Source organism: Sus scrofa, chromosome 6, assembly GCF_000003025.6.
Source record: "Sus scrofa isolate TJ Tabasco breed Duroc chromosome 6, Sscrofa11.1, whole genome shotgun sequence".
Taxonomy (NCBI): Eukaryota; Metazoa; Chordata; class Mammalia; order Artiodactyla; family Suidae; genus Sus; species Sus scrofa.
Genome location: NC_010448.4, coordinates 155,201,398 through 155,223,438, shown reverse-complemented (window position 1 = coordinate 155,223,438; position 22,041 = coordinate 155,201,398). Strand labels below are relative to the sequence as shown.

The 22,041-nt window shown below is 44.1% G+C and overlaps 1 protein-coding gene across 34 annotated transcripts in view; it reads right to left on the bottom strand.

Annotated features, from left to right (window-relative positions):
• The window catches only part of DAB1 (DAB1, reelin adaptor protein), a 1,217,809-nt gene that overhangs the window by 150,965 nt on the left and 1,044,803 nt on the right, over positions 1 to 22,041 (bottom strand). For all 34 annotated transcript variants that reach the window (XM_021093137.1, XM_021093135.1, XM_021093141.1 and 31 more), the window contains 1 exon segment: positions 2,812 to 2,951. In XM_021093137.1, the coding sequence (XP_020948796.1) occupies positions 2,812 to 2,951 (140 nt within the window).

Here is a 22,041-nt window from a genome sequence, read left to right as displayed (position 1 = left end):
AGAAAATGTCAAGATTTTTCTCTGCAACTTGTAAATAATGAAAGAAAATTGTCTGGGAGCCAAGAACCCTTAACTAGTTCAGAGCATGTGACAGGAGTTGTGCTGTGGTAGGATAAACTCCTAGGGCTTTGGGGACCTCAGGGTTATAAGGGGTGACAGACGGGGCACTTCACTGCAGGACACACACACCCAGTTAGCAATCATAGCCAGGCCTGGTCCGGCTAGCCTGGCCCAGGGTTGATCCTGAGGGAGAACGGGAGGGCACACAGGCCGACTCCTCGCACACCCACTGAGACGCTCTTGCTTCTGTGAAGGCAACTGGCCAAGGAGGTGCCCTATGACCAGTGTCTCCTGAATGCAACCACTGGGGCTTTGGGAGTGGGGTGGGGGTGGAGGTGATGCATCCGCTCCTTCCTCCTCCTCAGCAGACTTCTGGCTCTGGGGGAAAACCAGGTTATTGGAGATTTTCTTGATATCTTTATTTTTTTGGCTGCGCCCGTGGCACATAAAAATTCCCAGACGAGGGATGGAACTCGAACTACAGCAGGAACCAGAGCCACGGTATGACAAGGCTGGATCCTCAAACCAATGAGCCACCAGGGAATGCCTCTTGATGCCTCTTAATTAATATCTGTCAAAAGCAAATCCTCATTTGCCCAGCCTCACACTCAGTCAGCAGCGACTTCGGGAAGAGTCAAGATCCCAACCTTTATCCCCATCCTTGCTGAGGGTCTCCTTGGGGAGGCGGGGGTGGCTCCGTCCTTGCAGGTTCTCTCTCTGCATTCTGCCTGCTGGTAGAGAAGCTGTGTTCCAGTCTGATCTCATGCCGGAGTCATGGTGCTGCTCTGGGGCAGGGGGCAGGGGGCAATGAATGCGGGGTGAGGGGTGCTGCACTTATCCAACTTCTTCACAAGCCAAGTGGAATAGTCTCTTTCAAGGATGCCCTGTGACTGCATGTTGACATCACATCCTCCAGGCCAGTACTTATCAGCCATAAAGCTGGAATTTAGAATTCTTCCTGTTCGACTCTTTGGTCTATTTATCACTCAGCTTTGAACTTGGCAGAAGAAGGGGGCTCATTCTTGGATTCTCCTAAAATCTCATAACATTGTTTAATGATTTTTAACCTCTTCCAAGGATACTATCTGTGCAATCATGGTTTTAATGTCTTTTATATCTATCACTTGAGTATGCCTTATAGTAGATTCATAACTATTAAAATAAAGTTTGCTATTTAACAGTTAAAAAATAAAAAGGAAGTAATGCATATATAGTTGAGAAAATTAAGAGTTTTTTTTAAAAAGAAAATGATTCCTATAGCTCTATATACCACAGACAGTCTTAGCATCTGATATATATGTTAAACAGTTGGGAAAATGTATACAGGATAAATAAAAATAATAGCTGTGACTTATTAAACATCTATTCAAGAAAAGGCAATATAAGGTATATGTTTTATAAATACTGCCTCATTTAATATTACTAGGCACTTGATCAGCCATTTTTCTCTTTATTTTTTTCTCTCTTCGTTTCTTTCCTTTTTATTACATTAAAAAAATTACCCTGACCAAGCTGGGTCCTCAGGAGCTATTAAAAGATATGAAAAGAATACTCATGGCATGTTATCAGGTGAGAAAGGAAACAAGATATGAAACTATGAATAGTAATTCCAATTATAGTACATATATGTACATGATTCACATACATACATACAGATGTATATAAAAATACAAAGAGAGCGTGTTAGTTACACATGCAAATATTGATACTAATTTTCTTTGTGTAGGGGGATTGTGGATGATTTAATTTTCCTCTTTGAATCCTTCTGTATATTCAAAATATCTTACCACGAGCATTTTATGACTTCATAATCAGGAAAATAATTAAATTATAGGTCTTAAGTGTATAAGATATCTTGCGGACTTTTGCTGAATGGTTATGCTAATATTTTATATTGCCTTTAAGAAACATGGGGAGTTCCCTGGTGACACAGTGGGTTAAGGATCAAGCATTGTCACTGCTGTGGCTCAGGCCATTGCTGTAGCACAGGTTCAACCCATGACCCAGAAACTTCTACATGCTGCAGCCATGGCCAAAAATAAAAAAGAAACATGGACCACATGGAGACAAGAATCTGGGAACAAACAATGTTTGTTTTTATGTGTGTTTAAAGGCCATTTAATAACATCATTTTCTTATTTTGTGTATTACAATTTTTTTCCAATTTCATTCTTATATTTCTCAATGAAAAGGCTTCTTTAAAGCATTTACAATCAGAAACCTCTTTGTGAGATCTCCAAATACCAATATCTAGTTATATATCACTTTAAAAAATATTTTCCTTTTTATTATAAACTATTTGGGGGACATGACTAGAAATCACAAGAATGGCTAAAATCAGATTTTTATTATCATATCATCTTTTACTATATTCATCATACGGCAAAACATATAAAACCTATTCAAAACTGAGGTGGAAAATTTATAAAATCTGTAGGACTGTACAACTTGAAGATTTTGTACTTTTACCTTCACCGGCACTGCAGAGTGAAGACAAAGGAATAAAAGGTGCTATGCTCAAATGCTGTAAAACAGGGGCCAGCAAAGTACCTCCACCTACGAGATGCTCAGGAAACATGTGCCAAATGATTGACATCTCGTCCCATTAAGTAAATGCAGTGAGTCATCCGTACACCAAAAGTAATATACCAGTACATGAACAAAAACACGTTTAGCAGAATGACCATAATCATTTCTTCCTCTCAGGTACAGCAAACCCACACAATTTAAAGGAACATGTTTGCACAGCACCTTGAGTTTCATCATAGAGTCTTGGCATAACTTGTCTCCCCGAGCGGCGGAAACCTCATCAATCCCAATCAGTTTGGCCTTGTACCGGACCCCTTCACCTTTAAACCTCTTTATCAAAGTGGCTTCACTGCGATCCTGACCTGGAAAGAGAGAAAAGCAGGATTCAGATATGCAGGTGTTCAGGCCCCATGGGCTTTAAAGATCCAAAGCTCCGAGGTTGCTCTCTGGTTCATCCATGTCTAGGAAAGTCAAGTCAGTGGACCAAGTATAAAAGAATGGTCAGACACCTGGATGCAAATTCTGGCTCTCTTCTTTTAAGTCCTCAGGTAAATTACATAGGTCTCTCGGAGAGTCCTGCTCAGGCAGGGGGGGGAAATAAAGTTAGAAATACCCAACCCCAAAGGGGCATCAAGATCAAAAAACAGGATGATGCGGGTAACGTACCCAATATGGAGTGTGAGACACACCAGGTCATCGCCAGTGATCATTACCCACTACAAGTTCATGTCTGAGAGTCTTGTTAGAGAAATGTCAGCCCTGAGCTTCCTTGGCATTTCCAGCATTTAATACGACTTTGGCCAGAGTCCAAGATCCTCCTTACACTCAATTCTATGAGCTGTTTTATAGTGAGACGCCAGAGTAATTGCTTTGTATCAAGTAATGACCCGGGGACAATTATAAAAAAAAAAAAAAAAAAGGTTTTACAATATCTCTTCTGCCAACTCATGTGTATACAGACATATGCTTCCACAATCCTTCGTACGGTGAGCCCATGTCTTGCAACTGGCTCTCTCAATAATTACTAGCATAATATTTTCCTAAGACACGTTAACCACAAATTCAAACACATCCACATAAAATAAGGACAGTAAAGTTATTGTTGACAGAGCACATTCTTGTGAGATGGTCTAGAAACGTTACCCCTACTTTTCACAATGACCTAACCATCTCCATTTCCCAGATGACAAAGATGAACGTCACAGAATTCAAATAGCTTGGCTGTGTTCACATCGTCAGAAGAAAAAAAATACATAGGAATTCCAATCTCTAACCTCATCAAACTTCCATCAAAGAGTCACAGGTTGGGAAACTGCTCATGTGATTCTTAAAACCTGGAAGGCCCTCGTGTTCCGAGACGCATCTCCTGGAATGACATGAACTTCAACTTCCGATACCTCTCCATCAGGCCTTCTTTCATCAGTGGCAAACTCAGAGCTGAGGACCTGAAATGATTCAGTCCATTTCTCTCTCTCTATGTGATGTACAGACTAAGGCCTTCCCATTACATAGGGTTGTGAATTATCTGAGGACACACTTAAAACAGAAAAAACCAACAGTAGCTAGCTATCGTACAATGTTTTTCTGTTGGCATAACACGGCTTGCATTTCATTCTTTCATTCATTCGCCCCTCACTGGGCATGGTCTCTGTGCCAGATGCTAGAGTAATAGCAACAGATGAATAAGACAAAGTCTATGCCCCTAGAAGCTCAAGTTTTTGACAACTGCAAACAAAAATGTGCTGTGTATTATGCTAGGTATGTAAGAAGGTATAAGCTTTAGGGCCAGACATCCTCATTTCAAGTCATGGCTCTCTCTCTTGTAAGCCAACTAAACTGCCTGCCAAGAGTTTCCTTAACTGTTGAATGAAGATTAAATACCTATTTCCAGAGCTATCATGAACAGGACCTTAAATGAGATAGTATGTGCAAAGCATGGATTCACATGGAAGTTTTCTATAAAAAGGACTTCTTGCCCCTGTTATTAGCTCAGTAATTCTGTAAGTAACCTATATGCAAAAAAAAAAAGAGATGGATCTGTATACAGGTATAACTGATTCACTTTGCTGTGCACTTGAAACTGATACAACATTGTAAGTCGACTATACTCCAATAATATTAAAAAAAAAAAAAAAAGGAAGCATGTGGAGGACACAATGCTGAGGCAGGAGGGCACGGATGCATGTGCACAGACCTACGTCCAGACCTGTCATCCCCACACCCCACTTGGTATTTTTTCCACCACACCTTTGCTGACTCCTAGTATCTTCACGACTTTGAATTGCACTCCATAAAGCAAATGTATAACACATAGATGATAAGTCTGAAAGTGTAATCGAAGTAAAAATTAAGCTTCACGGATCAGTGAGGGCAAAGAAAAGAGGAGAATATTTGTCATGACACATGCTGTATGGACATCTTGCCATGGGCACTGCAGGGCACCTCTCCCTGCATTTTTTTTTTTTTTTGGTCTTATTAGGGCTGCACCTGGGTCACATGCAGGTCCCAGGCTAGGGGTGGAATTGGAGCTGTAGCTGCCGGCCTACGCCACAGCCACAGCAACACAGGAACTGAGAGGCATCTGCAACCTACACCACAGCTCACAGCAACACTGGATCCTTAACCCACTGAGCAAGGCCAGGGATCGAACCCGAGTCCTCATGGTTACTAGTCGGGTTCGTTACCACTGAGCCACTACGGGAACTCCTCTCCCTGCATTATTATATAATATTTGGTAGTTGTGGCCTGTGGGAAGAGTATCTTACTCCACCCCAAATATCATCTCTGCCTTTTCAATTCCTGATACTATTTCAGGCACTAATAGCATACATTTCACTCTCTGGAACTTCCTCCAAAGTTTAATTATAACAACAACACCAGGTAGCATTTATCACATCCTACATAAAGCATGTTATACGCACCAACTTCTTTCGCCCCCCAAATAATCCAAGATGTAGGTACTTTTACTCAGGTCTAAAAATTGAAGGTTTAAGAGGGCAAGAAACTTGTCCAGATGTACTGAATGGGACCTAAACCCAGACTGATGCCAAGGCTCAGGCTTGTGGTCTGTTGGTGTTCTGCGTCTTTAAGCTTGTTCTCTAAACCATGATGGTTAAATTGTTTCACATCTGACTTCCCTATAAAGCCCCATCTTAACTTATACCAATGCTCGTCTGGCCCAAATCTGCTGATACTTGATACACTGGCAGCGCTAAAACCCCTGTGGAGAGATGGCTTGAAAATGGAACAAACAGCTTCTGGCCTCCAGCTCCCGTCCAAAACATGTTCACAAGTCAGATACAAAGATGGCCTTAAGAAATATTTGTCATGGCTCAGAGCTGTGCTGAGAGAGACACTTCATAAGAGGAGGCAGAGCCAGATCAGGTGAATGAGGGCAGAGATTAATAAGAAAATATTAGGCCATTTAGAGGAAAGTAGGGAGCCCAATTTAGATTAGGACCCAGGGCCAAGCTAATTTGTATGAAGGGCACTTATGCAGTAGATAATCCAGTTTCTCATTAAATGCTCCACCATTAAAAGGGTAATTTTTCATGAGCACATCTTGAGCAAGGTCTCAGATATATAAGTTAAGAAATAAATAACAGATATCAGAGCCCTAAGGCTGTTCCTTCAGAGGCACATATGACCTGAGGGTTTAGGGAGAGGGTCAATTGCCATGCATCCTGTGTCATCATGAATCCCCAGCCTATTTTGCGGAAAGCACCTCTGACCCTATGCTTTAGGATGGACAAGAGAAAGGTCATGTGTTTAGGGGAAATCACAACATTCCTACTATCCCTCATCAAGCATTTACAGTACCAGTCACTGTGCCCAGAATTTTACACACAGTCTCTTATTTAATCCTCAAACCTGCTCTCTGAGTTAGTCTCCCTCATGAGCCCTGTTTTATAGAAGATGACATCAATGCCCAAAGCCAAAGGCAAAATGTGAATTTTTTTTAGATGACAGCTTTATTGAGATATAATTCCTATACCATTCAATTCACCCTTTTAAACTACACAATCCAGTGGTTTTAGTACCTACATACATAGTTATACAACCACCACTGCCAGCTAATTTCACAACACTTTCAGCACCCCAGAAAGAAACCCTGTCCCCATTAGTGGTCCCACTCCATCTCCCCCAAACCCACCAGTCTAGGCAACCACGAATCTACTTTCTGTCTCTAGGACTTGCCTGTTCTGGAGGCAAATTGCATTTCCTATAAATGGGATCAAACAATACGTGATCCTTTGTGACTGGCTTCCTTCACTTAGCATCACTTTTTTCAAGATTATTCCGTGTGATTACAGCATGCATTAGCACTTTTTCTTTCTGAATAATACTCCATTGTATGGACATACCCTATTAGCTGATGGATATTTAGACAGTATATATTTCTTTGCTATTATGAATCATGCTGAAAGGAGCATTTTTTAAACCAGTGTTTACATAGCTATATTTTTTAATTCTCCTAAGATTATACCTAGGAAAGAAGTTGCTGAGTCATATGGTAACTATGTTTAACGTTCTGAAGAACTATCAAACTGCTTTTCCAAAGCAACTCAACCCATTTAGAATCCCACAAGCAAAGGGTGAGGGTTCCAGTTTCTCCTCCAGATGTTCTTGCCAACATCTCTTACTATCTTATTTTTTTTTTTACTTTTGCCATCCTAAGCAGGTGTTTGGTGGTATCACGTCATGGTTTTGTCTCGCATTTTCCTCAGGACTAGTGAGCATTTTCTCAGGACTAGTGTTGAGCATTTTCTTATCTTCTTTGGAGAAATGTCTATTCAAATATGACAGCCTGAATGTGAACCCAGGTCTTATGCAAAATGTTGTGCTTTGAACCATTAGGCTATGGGGGCTGCTGTGACCTCTCGCCATACTCTGTTCCAGCACTGACCACGTCTCGCTTTGTGTCACAGGTGTTTGAGTAGATGTCTGATGGAGCCTAGGGTAAACTGGCAGACAGCTTTCCCCTAAGACAGGACGTCACAAGCACACACACCACGACTGATCTCACGCCTTGTCCCATTTAATCCTCTAGGATTCCTGGAAGGAGGCACTGTTGCCATTCTGTGGAAGAAGAAACCAAAGCCAAGGAGGTAGCTAAAGTCATTTCAAGTCGAGCGGGGGAAAGAACCTCATCCTCTCCTACCTCAAGGCCTGAGCTCGTCCCCTGGGAGGCATGAACTCTGCATTCAGGCGACTTGCATCCCAGCTCTCCCATCCCCTGCCCCAATTGCATTGCCTTAGGTAAGCTCCTCCAGATGTCTCCCACAGCATCTTTCTATGTTAAGTGTAGATAGTAACAGTTGCTTCCACACAGCATCATGGTGTAGGTCAAAGAAATGTCACACACAGAGCACGACAGTGAACAATGGGGAAACAGAACTCATTAATGTTGGCCCCTGTTAACTAGGTGCTCATACTTCCAGTTTGTCTGGGACAGTCCCCGTGTATACCTTTTACCCTGACACTTATAACTAGCATCTCTCATCACTCTCAAAAGTATCCCCCTTGGATGATGAACTGTGTGGCCACCCTATCTATAGTATCACCATCTGAACCCTTGCACTGCTTCAGAGTGTTCTTTGCACAGGCTACTCTGCTAGCTTTCTGTGGTACCCAGGTGTATGGAAAATGTCTCTTCTCCTGTCCGGAGGACGGCACATTTCAGAAGGGGACACACACAGCTTTGCAAAATATGACCGAGGCTGTGAACGTCATATAGAGCTGAGGGGAGAAGATTAGCAACAGCTGCAGAAGTGAAATGACAGCTGAGAAAAGGCTGGTAAAAAATAAAGGAGATCCAAGAGGTAGAGAAGTAAGGAAGAAGCTTTCTAGAGGAAGGAAGATTATGGTAATATTTGGAAAAAGTGAGTAGTTAGGTTAGACTTAGTGTTTCTTAATCCTATCTACATTTTAAAAACATCTAGGCAGCTTTTACAAATACTGCTCCACATGAAAAAAGAACCCTCCTGCACTGCTGGTGAGAATGTAAGCTGGTACAACCACTATGGAAAACAGTATAGAGGTATCTTAGAATCTATACATAGAACTTCCATATGACCCAGCAATCCCACTCTTGGGCATATATCTGGACAAAACCTTCCTTAAAAAAGACACATGCACCCGCATGTTCATTGCAGCTCTATTCACAATAGCCAAGACATGGAACAACACAAATGTCCATCAACAGATGATTGGATTAAGGAAGATGTAGTATATATACACAATGGAATACTGCTTGGCCATAAAAAAGAACAAAATAACGCCATCTGCAGCAACATGGATGGAACTAGAGAGGCTCATACTAAGTGAAGTAAGTCAGAAAGACAAATACAAATACCATATGATATCACTTATATATGGAATCTAATATACAGCACAAATGAACCTTTCCACAGAAAAGAAACTCATGGACTTGGAGAAAAGACTTGTGGTTGCCAAGGGGGAAGGGGAGGGAGTGAGATGGATGGGGTGTTTGGGGTTAATAGATGCAGACTATTGCCTCTGGAACGGATTAGCAATGAGATCCTGCTGTGTAACACCGGGAACTATGTCTGGTCACTTATGATGAAGCATGATAATGTGTCACTGGGTCACCATGCTTTATAGTAGAAAATTGACAGAACACTGTAAACCAGCTATAATGGAAAAAAAATAAAAATAATTACATAAATTAAAAAAAAAAACTACTCCACAAATTTTGGTTAGACTGACCTAGGGTAAGCCTGAGCCAATCAATGTGCTTGCAAAGCACTGTGTTGCCAAGTGATGCAGCACATAGCTGATGCTGGCAAAGGCTGGAGGGATTCAGTAACGAAGGGCTTTGGAAGCCAAGCTAGAGCTTTTAGGCTTTGTTCTTTAGGCCACAGGAACTATTAATGTTATGGCTTGTCATAAGGATGCGAATGAAACACAGTATAGAAACATCTGGGGAAGTATAAAGCTCTCATTGACTGGCTGATTGATTGGTTGAATTCACTTATTCAATATGTATTGAGTGCCCACTATAAGTTCTAAGGCACTAGAGATACAGCAGTGAACAAAATATATAAATACCCTATACTCATGAAGCTTACATTCCAGTGGGAAGGAAAGTCAATAGATTATCACATTTTCTAATTCTAGTTTAATGAAGAATCACCTTTTTAAAAAACATACACATCACACACACACACACACAAACAGATTCTTAAATCCCAGTCAATGAGATTCTGAATGTAGTGGAAGGAACCCTGCAGACTGAGTTGATTCAGACACTGGTAATCCTGGAAGTTCACCAGGAACAGCAAGGGGTCAAATAGCAACCTTCTTATGTAGAAAATTTCCTTGCAGGTACCATTTCTCAAACTGGGGTCCTCAGAATGAAATTTTCCAAGCAAAGTTTTGACCTGAGGTTGTCAGATGGATAATAATCTTTTAAACATTTTACCAGTTCACGAAGAATGAAAATCAGTAATAAAAGATTATTATTATGCAGCAAAGATATTTCCATAGAGTTTTCTTTTCTTTTTCTTTTTCTTTTTTCTTTTTTTTTTTTTGTCTTTTGAGGGCCACACCCACAGCATATGGAGGCTCCCAGGCTAGGGGTCAAATCAGAGCTATAGCCACCAGCCTATGTCACAGCCACAGCAACTTGAGATAGGAGGTGCATCTGCAATCTACACCATAATTCATGGCAACACTGGATCCTTAGCCCCCTGAGTGAAGCCAGGGAACAAACCTGCATCCTTGTGGATACCAGTCAGGCTCTTTAACCATTGAGCCACAACGGGAACTCCAACAGAGTTTGCTTAAAAGCCCGAGACTTTCTCTTTTAATGTTTATGAGGCATCTCTGTCCGTGAGAGAAGTACTATTCAGTTGCATTTGTGGCTGGCTGGGTGTGTGTGCCTGGGAGAGAGGGAGGGCCTGGTCACCTCAGCAGTGCTTCCCCACTCACATCGGAGGAAAGCAGCCTAAGTTGAATGGTTTGAAGACTTCTGCCCTGGTGCACCTGCTTCACTACATTCCATAGATGGCACTGAGTAAGGGATGCTTTGTCAGGAATCTTAATCCAAAACTCTACAAGTAATCTGAGATTGGCAATTTCAATAAACCACGGACTGGAATTCCAAAGGAGAAAGATAGAGGGTTTATGTCTAGACACCACATCCCATGAAGAAAGCAGTAACCAGCTGGAAAGTAAGGAGGCCTGGATTCAAGTGTTGTCTCTGTCCCTATACCTTCAACATGTGATTATGTGTAAGTCATTTATCCTCTTAGGGGCTAAGTCTTCTTCCCCTGTGCCATTGAGCATTCATAGAAAACAGTCTCCAGCACATCTCTGAGAGCTAACCATCTGTGAGGACCTTTAGAACTAATATTCCAAGACTCTAACCTTGGCCAGAACTGTATGGTGCCCTTTGCAGAGCTCACTTTACTGTTACGGCATTTGTATGTGGGTGCCGTCCCTGTATTTTAGATCTAGAGACAGAAATTCAGAGGTCACGTTGCCTAAACTGATTTATCTGGGTAAGTACGAGAGCCAGGATTTAAACCCAGGTCTGCCACATTCATAGAAACAGGGTCTCCAGGACTTTTTTTTTAAATCACATCTCTATCAGCCAAGTATTTCTGAGTATACAGCTCTAAAATAGGCATATGTCTATATAACTAAAATTAATCTTAACAAGTCCTCCAAGGCCTCCATAGATCTGGTCCTTGTTGAACTCGTCAACCTTCTTTTGGACCATCTGCCCTCTTAATTTCTTGCCACTGTCATCCTCCAATAAGCCATGCTCTGAGCAAAAGTATGCTGTGCTTTGCAGGTTTGCACCTGCTGTTCTTTAGGCCTTGAAGGCACCCCCGCCCGTCCTCTTCTTCCCACATCCCCCATCCCTCCTCCTCTCTCTGCTTCGACACCTGGGGTCTCAGCACAATGCCATGTGCCCAGGCTTCTCCATCCCAGAGATCAGCCTGGGAGGCCCCCTCTGAGATGTATCCACGGTTCTCTCCTGATAACCCCCTGCCTTCTTGCAAGGAATTCATCTCATTCATAATAAACTGTTTAAGTTCCTCCATCTCATTCTTCTGTGAGCTCCAGAAAGGCTGGGACAATGTTGGATTTGTTGGCCTCGGCTGGCATTTTCCTGACAAAGTGACACATTTTCACTCAGTTCCCTCACAGCATCTGTCACAGCACCCATGGCACAGCATCGACTTTGTTTCTATGCCTGTCTTCTTCTCCACTCTTTAGCTCCCTGAGGGTGGGGGCAGGGATTGCTTCATCTGTGTCCTGTGGACCTAGCATGGCACCTGGCACAGAGTGGCCCAGCTCCGTTGAACCACTGATCACATGAATGCAATGATTTATTTATTGAAAAGAGGCTAGTGGACTCCCAGAGTCTGGATTCCTCTGGGGAAAGTCTAAGAGGTCACTACCAACCCCTTCCACACAGACTTTATTTTAAATCCATTCCATGAGTGTGATTCACTTAGTCTTCAGGGGACAAAATTCCTAATGGGACAAAGTGAAAGTCACGTCTGCCATTAGGTCAACGTTGCCTTGATGTCACGCCCTTGGGGCAGAGCGTTTCTCAACCTCTTTACAGCCTGCTCACCTCAAAACCTGGGGAAGGAGTCGCCTCTGAATTTAAATGGAGACGGTCCCAGAACACTGAGCAAACTCCTGTTCTGAACAGGCCTCAAGGATGCTGTCAGGAAGACAGCTACATGTCCCTGTTTGGAGCAGAAGGCACTGCCAACATGGAGGTCCCATACTGCAAGGGACCTTGCAAGAACTTCAATAAAACAAGCCCCTCTCTCAGAAGGCAGGATCCCAAGGAAGCAGGCAATTAGCATTTTTAGGACACTGAATCCACTGGAGTCATAAATGGTCTCCTACTCCAGGCTGTTCTCTCAAGATAGCGAATGGTCAAATAATCTTCATACCCAAGATTGTTCTCTCTTTATCACAGATTATAGCGAGCCTGGCCATGGAAACCCACATAGGAGCCAAGATTGTCTTTCCTAATGTGGTCGTTCTGGCTGTGAATTCTTTTAACTTTTGACGGTCAACATCAACACATTTCTTACGTGAAGCCGAGTATTCACTTCTCTGTTTTAGATACTTAAATACCTAACGAGGTGTCTCAGCTCAGGGTGCTATACAAAATACCATACACTAGATGGCTTAAAGGATAGACCCCGATTTCTCAGTTCTGGAGGCTCTGAAGTCCAAGATCAAGGTGCTGGCATATGCGGTTCTGGGTAAGGTCCCTCTTCCTGGCTTGCAGAAGCTACCTCTTCCTGTGGCCCCACACAGCAGAGAGAAAGAGTGAGCAAGAGAGCTCTGATCTCTCCTCCTCTCCTTCTAAAGGCACTAATCCCATCAAGGTGGGGGGCACGCTCATGACCTCGTCTAAACCTAACTACCTCCCAAAGGTCCCACTCCCAAGACTATTATGTTGGAGGTTAGGGCTTCAATACATGATTTTGGGGGTGGGGTGGGTAGGGAGGCACAAACATTCAGTCTGTTAACAGGGAGGCTAGAATGAGAAGGAGGAGGAAAAAGCTGGATGACATCTGAAAAAAGCATGTCTGTCCCATTTCATAAACGGTCATATTGAAAATTCAGGACAACCTTGGAGGTAAAGGCTGCATCCCATTCAGAGGAGGAGGGGCAGAAGCATAAGGAAGTGAGGTCTACGGTACACGGTCACACTGCCCGTACAGGGGCTGCCTAGTAACCATGGAGTCGGAAGACACTGCAGCAGCACTGTGACTACCTGCGTGTGTGTGATGCTGGGGAAGTCGTTTAACTTTTGAGTGTTGGATTCTCCATGTGTACAACTCTGCAGTTATGTGCACTCCTCTCTAGGGTGCTTAGAAGGATTATATGAGATGATATACATTTTGCGTTTAGCACATTCCCTGGCACATGACAGCCTTTCAACAGATATTTACTGCCTTTCTCCTCCCCAAATAATATATTTCACATTAAGCACCAGTGGCTCAAATCAAAGCATAGCAAAGTCATACTGCATGAGAAGTAATGGTCCCAGCTGTCCGGGAATTTTTTTTTTTTTTTTAAGGTTGCCTGGGAATAAGGATGCAATTAGGAACAGAATGCTCCCTCCTGAAGGCTACAGGGAGATCAGCTTATGAATTATTAACGTGGTACCCAAACTGAGACATCCTCCCTCCTTCTGCATATCTCTCTGAACTCCTGGGCCATCCGTCTTGATGATAAGAAAATTTCAAAGAGGTTCCCCCAGCCCCCCAAGCCCAGCCAACATCCTCCTATCCACTGCTGAGAGAGTTCTGTTGTCTGTTAGGTTGTCCAATTTAAGAACATATTGTGGGGGGAATTTCAGGGCCCAGCAGCAGAGATAACTTATTTTACGAGGAATTCCATCATGCAGTTATCCAGGTGTTGAGGTGCAATGGACGGATCGTTATGTATGCTGGCTGTGTAGGAGAGAATGCTGATTTTGTGTAATTAACTAGCTGAGCAGCGAGCAGAAGAAGGGGAACCACACACTTAGAGGGCTATTAAAGGTTGCTTTTATGAACATGGTTGCTGTCTTCACTGCTAAAAGGTAAACTAATTAAAGAGCTAAAGATTCAACCTATGATTCATATACACATTTTTGCAAAAAAGGCTTCTCTTTGGTATTTCTGGAAAGAACCTCTGCTCAAAGGCAGTTGGAGTCCATAGGCACCTTTCTGTATAAAGCCAAGTACTAAGAGTCCAGCATAAAGCCAAGGACTAAGATGCCCGTGAATCTAATTCAAGGGCCTGGGAATATGCATTTTCAAAGCCTGGCCAATGCTTCCAGGGCAGAGTCAGATTAGGAACCACAGAAGCACAAAGCAGGGTCCTTTGGTGATCCCACGTAAGTAACACAATTCTTATGCTCCAATAGTTGGCCCTTCTTTCATTTTCCTGATGAAAGACTACTAGAATTTTTTTTTTCTGCTACGTATTATTTAATTTTTAAATCTATTATAAAAATTGTCTGGAGTTCCTGTTGTGGCTCAGTGGGTTAAGAACCCGACATAGTATCCATGAGGATGCGGGTTCAATCCCTGGCCTCGCTCAGTGGGTTAAGGATCTGGTGCTGCCACAAGAGGCGTAAGTGGCAAATGCAGCTCAAATCTGGCGTTGCTGTGGCTGTGGTGTAGGCCAGCAGCTGCAGCTCCAATTCCGCCCCTGGCCTGGAAACTTCCATATGCTATAAGTGCAGCATCCCCCCACCCCCCCCCAAAAAAAGAGAGAAAAAAGCTGTCTGACATCATTAATAAGCTCAATCATGGAAAAAAAACAATCACTGGCTACATCACGGCAGCCCAACAAATGCTTATTAGACCAACAATCTCCTAGGGGTGTCTTTTCAAACACCATGTTCAAGTTACTGTGATGAAAAACTGAAGAGCCGATCATGCCAAATAAGCGTGGGATGTGCTTTGTATTCTCTGTGGTGACTCCTGGGGCCCGAGAGGATATTAAGGCAGGAAGGACCTAGACCTAGGAAGCCTCCCTGCTCGACTGTGAGAAAGCTCCTGGACAGCTGACACTGTCTTCTGTCGTCCTCGCTGTGCACCCCAAACAACTGTTTTTGGTTTTTTCCTTTTCGATGACAAAGAGAAAGGTGCACAAATCTTCAAATTTGGAAAAGTACAGGAGAGATGAAAGAAGGAAAGTTATGCATCATGTCACCTTGGGATACCTGTGGCTGCACCTGACTGTACGCCCTTCCACACTTTTGCGGGTGTGCACACACAAAGGCACATTTCTCAAAGATGTTTTCATACTGTACATCTCTAGCTTGCTTCTTTTGTTCGGCAGGGCAGTCTGTCTCTTCTGCCATATTGATATTTTTTGTAACATGGTTTTTAGTGGCTGCCTAATATCCCCATCACATAGATGTAGCATAATTTATCTAACCACCCCCATCATTGGACAGTTACGATCTTTCCAATTAAAACAGTGCAAAGAGATACAATATTGAGAATTCCTCCTGAAGACAGGAGGAAGATGGATTTTCCCTGTGAGAACGCCTACAGTGCAGTCTTTCTACATGTATCAGAGTTGACGCTTCATTATTTCTGGCGGCCCTTCCACTCCAGAGAAGTGGGCTCAAAACAGACACAAGTGTAAAGACAATGGCAACATTTACCTCTCCCTGTGTTTTTTCACAAGGCGAAACAATGAGGGTGAGGGGAGGAAGGTAGGGTTTGGATGAGACATGTACCCTCCTCAACTAAAGAGAGAGGCAAGAGAGTAGGATTCAGCCAGTGAGCTGAGGTCACAAGGCTGGGCAGAACAGCTGAACCCCCATTTGAGGCGTTTACCCCACAAGCGTGAACGTTCAGCATTTGAAAGCCTGCTCGTGGACCCAGACAGAGGTTAATTAAACCACAAATGAACCAGGGTTTCTATTTTCATGTGCACCCTGCGACGGGCCCAGAACTTTCTTGTGCAGCAGTTACAACTTTCATGGGGTCATCGCTGTTAGAGAAAAAAAAAAAAAAAACAAGAGGGTTTAATTGGGTCTCTGTGCTGCCAGCTTGCTTGCAGACTTTTTTTTTTTAAAGGGAGATTATTTTGGTCCTGGAATATTCTGGTGTGAGCAAAACTCACGCTTTATCTTCCATCTGCCTTCTAAACAAGAGGGCTGTGTATGCTATCGACTGATTAAATGATTTCTTTAGAGTACAAAGAAGTATTTGTGATGAAGACAACAGAGAGGGCAAATCAATTATTTACTGAGGAGGCTGCAATATAAATTACATTTGATTAAACTCAGAGATAAATCACAGTGATCGAGGGTTTAAGTGGAATGTGCTGGAAGAGACAGTGACTAAGAGCCCCCCGACATTGCTGGTAATGAATGCAAGGGCACAGGCCCAGCCCTGCCGCCCCTGCATTTCCAACACCGGCGGCCGAATATTCATTCATTCATGCCACCAACATGCGCTGAATGCCTGCCACATAGCACTGGCCCAGGTCCCAGGGTACAAGGCAGGAGACAGAAAGCCCCCTGCTCTCCTGGCGCTTCTGATCTGCAGGGGGAGAGGATGAGAAGAAGCCAGCCAGTAAATAATGAACGAGACTGTTCCAGAGAGTGAGAAGTGTTATGAAGATGATAAAAGAGTTTGATGAAATGAAGAGTGACTGGGAACCGGGTGGGGAACAATGAATTTAGACAGAACCGTCCAGGAAGGCATTTCTAGAGAAACGACACATGAAAGGAGATGAGAACAAGAAAAGGGCAGTCATGCCAGGAGGGAATGCGATTGGCCTGTTGACAAAAACAGAAAGAGACCAGTGTGGTAGGAGCAGGACCTAGGGGGAGGTGGCGGGTGGGAGAAGCAAGAATGAGGGAGGCAGGGCTCCTGGCTTTAGAAAGTCAGGCAAGGAATATAGCTTTGGTTTTAAGCCCAATGAAAAGCCATGGTGGGGCAGGGGGAGGGGTGCGGTGGGCAGCATAGGACCGTATTGAGTAACCATCTCTCTGACTGCTCTTTGGCAAAAAAGGGGGTGAAGTCGAAGCAGAGTGATTCGGGTGAGAAATGAGACCAGGAAGGTGGAGTAAGACACAGGGAAAGGAGCTGAATCAAAACATACAGGGCATGGAGTTCCCATCGTGGCACAGTGGAAACAAATCCGACGAGGAATCATGAGGTTGTGGGTTTGATCCCTGGCCTCGCTCAGTGGGTTAAGGATCCAGCGTGGCCGTGAGCTGTGGTATATAAGTCACAGACACGGCTCAGACTCCACATTGCTGTGGCTGTGGTGTAGGCTGGCAGCTGCAGCTGGTTCAACCCCTAGCCTGGGAACTTCCATAGGCTGCAGATGCAGCCCTAAAAAAAAAAAAAAGCCCAAAACATACACTGCAGGACAGCAGACAGGACTCATTCATAGACTGTCTTTGGGGAGAGACAAAGAGAAAGGAGAGGAGGCAAGGGTGACTCCCCATCGTGGCTTCGGGACCTGAGTGGAAGGCAGGGTCACTTCCAGAGACAAAGCCATCCCGATCAGTGATGCAGAAAAAACCAACAAAACCGGGTGACAATGTTTTCCTTAAGGCCTGTCATATTCGAGCTGTGGGAGCCTGTGGGGTTTAAGGGCAGGCAGCTGCAACCTCCAGCTGCCTGCTCCAGGCACCAAGAAGTCGCTATATGTTCCTTCCTTACATTACAGAAGAGACAGAACCTACCTGGAAGTTTGTGAATGAGGCCGGGATGTGGGGGAGTGGCCCATCTGGCACACAGATGCTCCAAAAATATGAGTTCTTTTCCCTCCGTTTAAATTTAGCACCAGAGTTTAGACTGAGCTATGGCAACGCTGAAACCCGTGGCTTCTCCTAAGCATGATATCATCACATAAAAATACCACCTTCTTCCTTTTTTACTGAACTGTGAGAGTTGGAAACCTTGCCTCATTCATCAAGACTAGACAACTTTCGAGACAGCTGTCCAGATCTCAGAGATTGAACCCCCAGTGGAGCGCCGTGCCTCTCCCACGCAGCCGTATCATCACAGTGGCCGTGTTTACACAATCTGACCCGACCCTCTGGCCCCTCTTGATTGAACCAGATGGTGACACCTGGTTCAAGCTGTGTTAATTAGAGTCCCGTCCTTGGGAATTGAGAATTGAAGCAGAGAGGGGAGTCGATCTTTCCCTTGTGACCAGACTGTCGAATGCTGGGCGGTCATCTCTTCCGAGAAAGGCAGTCTTACAGAAAGCAAAGAGAGAGAATGTTTTGGAAGTAGAGACCACAGCGCGAAAGCATGGTTGGGGGCCTCGTGGAGTCCACATTCCTACTGCATCTTCCCAGAGGCTGAGCTCACACACGCCCCTCCTTAAGCCTGCGAGGCTCCTTTCTGCCTTTCTGATGGTCCCTCCGTCGTATTTAAGTCCATTCAAGTGGATGCTCATTACTTGCTACTAGAAAACTTTCATTACTAATGGATATGGATTTCTGTACATCTGACCCCTGGCTCTGCAGTGTGGCCAGGAGACAGTCCCTGCTCCCAAAGGAAGGGATGCAGATGGGCTCACTCAGGTCACCGCCCCAGGAAATACGCTATACCTGACTCTCTCGCCTTAGCTTCATACCAGCTAATAAAGCCACGAAAAGGGACAGAATTTGGGTTTTGAGGATCGTTCCCCTGCTGTCATCATTGAGATCTCAGACCTCAAACTGTTTAATTTTATAGTTTATGCCTGGAGGACCCCGCTTTCAGTTAATTCCTTTTTCTTTCTTTCTTCTTTTCCTTTTTAATGCCTGCACTTGCAGCCTATGGAAGTTCCCAGCCTCGGGGTCACATCGGAGCTACAGCTGCAGCCTATGCCACAGCCACAGCAATACTGGATCTGAGCCACATCTGTGACCTACTGCAGCTTGTGGCAATGCCAATGCTTAAGCCACTGAGCAAGGCTAGGGACCAAACCCACACTCTCACGGAGACTACATTACCTTCTTACCCTGCTGAGCCACCATGGGAACTCCCCGTTAATTACATATGTAAGAGCCAATGATCTAAACAGCTTCTTGTGTCTCCTTTCTGCCAAAAAGGAAAATGGACAACATCTTCTTTCAGGTAACAGAAGCATGAATACCTACAAAACCTTGCTGATTTCAGCAAAGTATCTCCCTTCCAAAGAGCTCAAGGTGGTCACAGTATGATCTTCATGCTTCTTAAACCACTGCACAAAACTGCCAGGGGGAGAATGTGACAGATTTTGATAAACAACAATAGTATGATGTAATGGATCAAAGGAAACCAGAAATAAGAGTTCAATCCCTTTTAATTCAGGTAATAATTTATGATTATCTTTTATGTCACTGACACTGTGCCGGGGGCTGAAGCGTCCGTGTATTAAACACCTACTATGTTCCAGGTACAGTGATAGACATTTTCACATACATTAATTTTCATTTCGCTCATACAACAGCCCCACCTGGTACTATGACCTCCCTTTGTACAGATGAGGAGACAGACTTCTGAGGTCAAGAGACCTGCCCAGGAGTCCCCGTTGTGGCTCAGCAAGTTAAGAACCTGACTAGTACGCATCATGAGGATGTGGGTTCGATCCCTGGCCTCGCTCAGTGGGTTAAGGATTTGGCCTTGCTGTGAGCTGTGGTGTAGGTTGCAGATGCAGCTTGGATCCGTGTTGCTGTGGCTGTGGAATAGCCCAGCAGCTTCAGCTCTGATTCTACCCTTAGCCTGGGAACTTAATATGGTGTAGGAATGGCCATTAAAAAAAAAAGAAGAAGAAAAGAAGTCCCCAGTCTAATGGAAGAGACACAGTTTCATTAAAGGTGGTGTTTCATAAATGACGGTGCTACCACCACCAAAGAGAGGGTCAGGGAAGAATCCCACATTCTAATGGATGGGACAAGGCTGGCTGTAAGGATGAGGTGGCATTCCAGCGAGGGGACGGTGGGATGCAGAGATTTTCACAGCAACTCTTTGAAGGATTCCTGACAAAATGGAAATGCTCATTATTGCCCACCTACTCAGGTAAGGCCCAGGGAAGGAGCACCAAACAGCACCACTGAAGATCAATTTTGCAATGTTTATATATCATCAATGACTGTATGAGGGGAACACTGCGATTTTTTTCCAATTTTAGAGATGCAGAAAGTAGCATTCACAATGGGTAGGTGATTTCTTCCATGTCACCTAATCTTCATTTGGCTGCCAATTATTTCAATTCCAGGCCCTTTTGACACAATAATTTACTATCCTTGCTAGACTACCTCTTTCAAAGAATGGAAAGACAAAAACAAACAAAAAAAAAGAGCTACAAATTATAGGTGCCATAAATTATAAGGCCTTTCTCTACCCTCAAGGAATTTACAATCAAGTCAGAAAAGCAATACATAGACCTCTGAAAACTGAAACCAGAAATCAAGATAGAAAAACAAGTTAAGAACAATAGAAGTCATGGCCCAGCTTGGCCCAGGAATAACAAGCATATATATTACACCAAGCGGTACGCCAGGGCTTTAGAGGGAAATGGGACTTTGAAACAAGGTCCTCAGAGGAAATTTTCAGAGCGAGGTTGGACTGAAGCCAGGTCTCAAATGATATGAAGGATTTACGTGAAGGAGGGGATGGAGGACCAGCCTCTGCCATGGTGAAAGGCAAAAGCAAAATCAGAGAAGTTGCAAAGGAGATTGAACTCTGCCCAGCAGTAACTGTTCCACGTTGGTAGGCATCCCACCTGAGCCCAGAATGGTACTAGGCACAGGGCAGATGATAACTGTGTACAGAAAATATCCTGGGAGTCAGAGAGGGGCATGAGTTGTGCAAATCAGAGAGCCAGCAAGAAGGCTGCACTCAACGGTGCCCATCCGACTCCAAAGTTCATACACGTTCGGCTATGTTCCAACACCTGCGTCTGGGCTCGGATTTGAGAGGGCTGTGAAAGCCAGCTCAGAGTTTCTCCGCAGGTGTTCAGGAACATCTTAGAACTTGGTCACGAAAGCATTATGGAGAAAACGTGTTAAGTTTCATGGAAATGGGGGGGGTAGGGTGGGAATTCAGTCCCCCCCTCCCATGCCCCAGTCTTAGGAAAGGACTCAAATGAAAAGTGAGTCAAGACCTGGACCATCTACAAACTGACTTATCTGGTGACAAATTCCCTAACCATGAGACAGCCACAGTAAGAGTCCACTATGGGCTCATGACACGGGATGTGTTCTCAGGAAGATCAGCTCACCAAGGTCATTACTGCAAAGGTCTTCCCTCCACGCTTGCTCTCCTAGGCCCCTCCCTACAACTGGACACATCTCTGTCCTCTTTCTTGAAGAAATCACCCGTCTTATACTTCTATAGCTATCTTGGTTCTCCTTCTTTTCTGACTGGTGCATCCTTTCTTTCCAGAACCTTGGCAAAGGTTTTCTCTAACATTCTGTCCATGGTCTTCACTTTGCACTTGACAATCTCACCCTCTCCTAAATGACATCCCAGTCAATATATTTTGCTGCAACACCTCTCCTGAGCTCTATCCATGCCCACCTCTTGTCTGTCTTCTAAATGCTGACATCTGAATTTCTTATAATAAGCAAAATGTAATATATACAGAACTGAGATGACCAATTCCTCTTTTACTCAAACTGGCTCTTCCATCTCAATGCCCAGTACCACCTCCTCACCAGCTCTCCACCACCACGCCATGAAGCCTCACCAGGTCAAGTTTAAGTGCAACCACAACAATATTTGTTTACAGCAACATCAGCATCAGCTCCTAAACACTGCAATTACTTGCAAGTCTGATGCACCAGTTGTGATCCTCATTTATCACTGAGTCATCAGTGTCTAGGACTATGCTCTATGCAACACAAGTAACGTGTGTCAAACAACGAAGTGTCATGGGCAGTCCACCCTTCGCCCAGGTAGAAACTCTGGAGAGACTTTTCTCTCCCCCTTTTCCTACCAA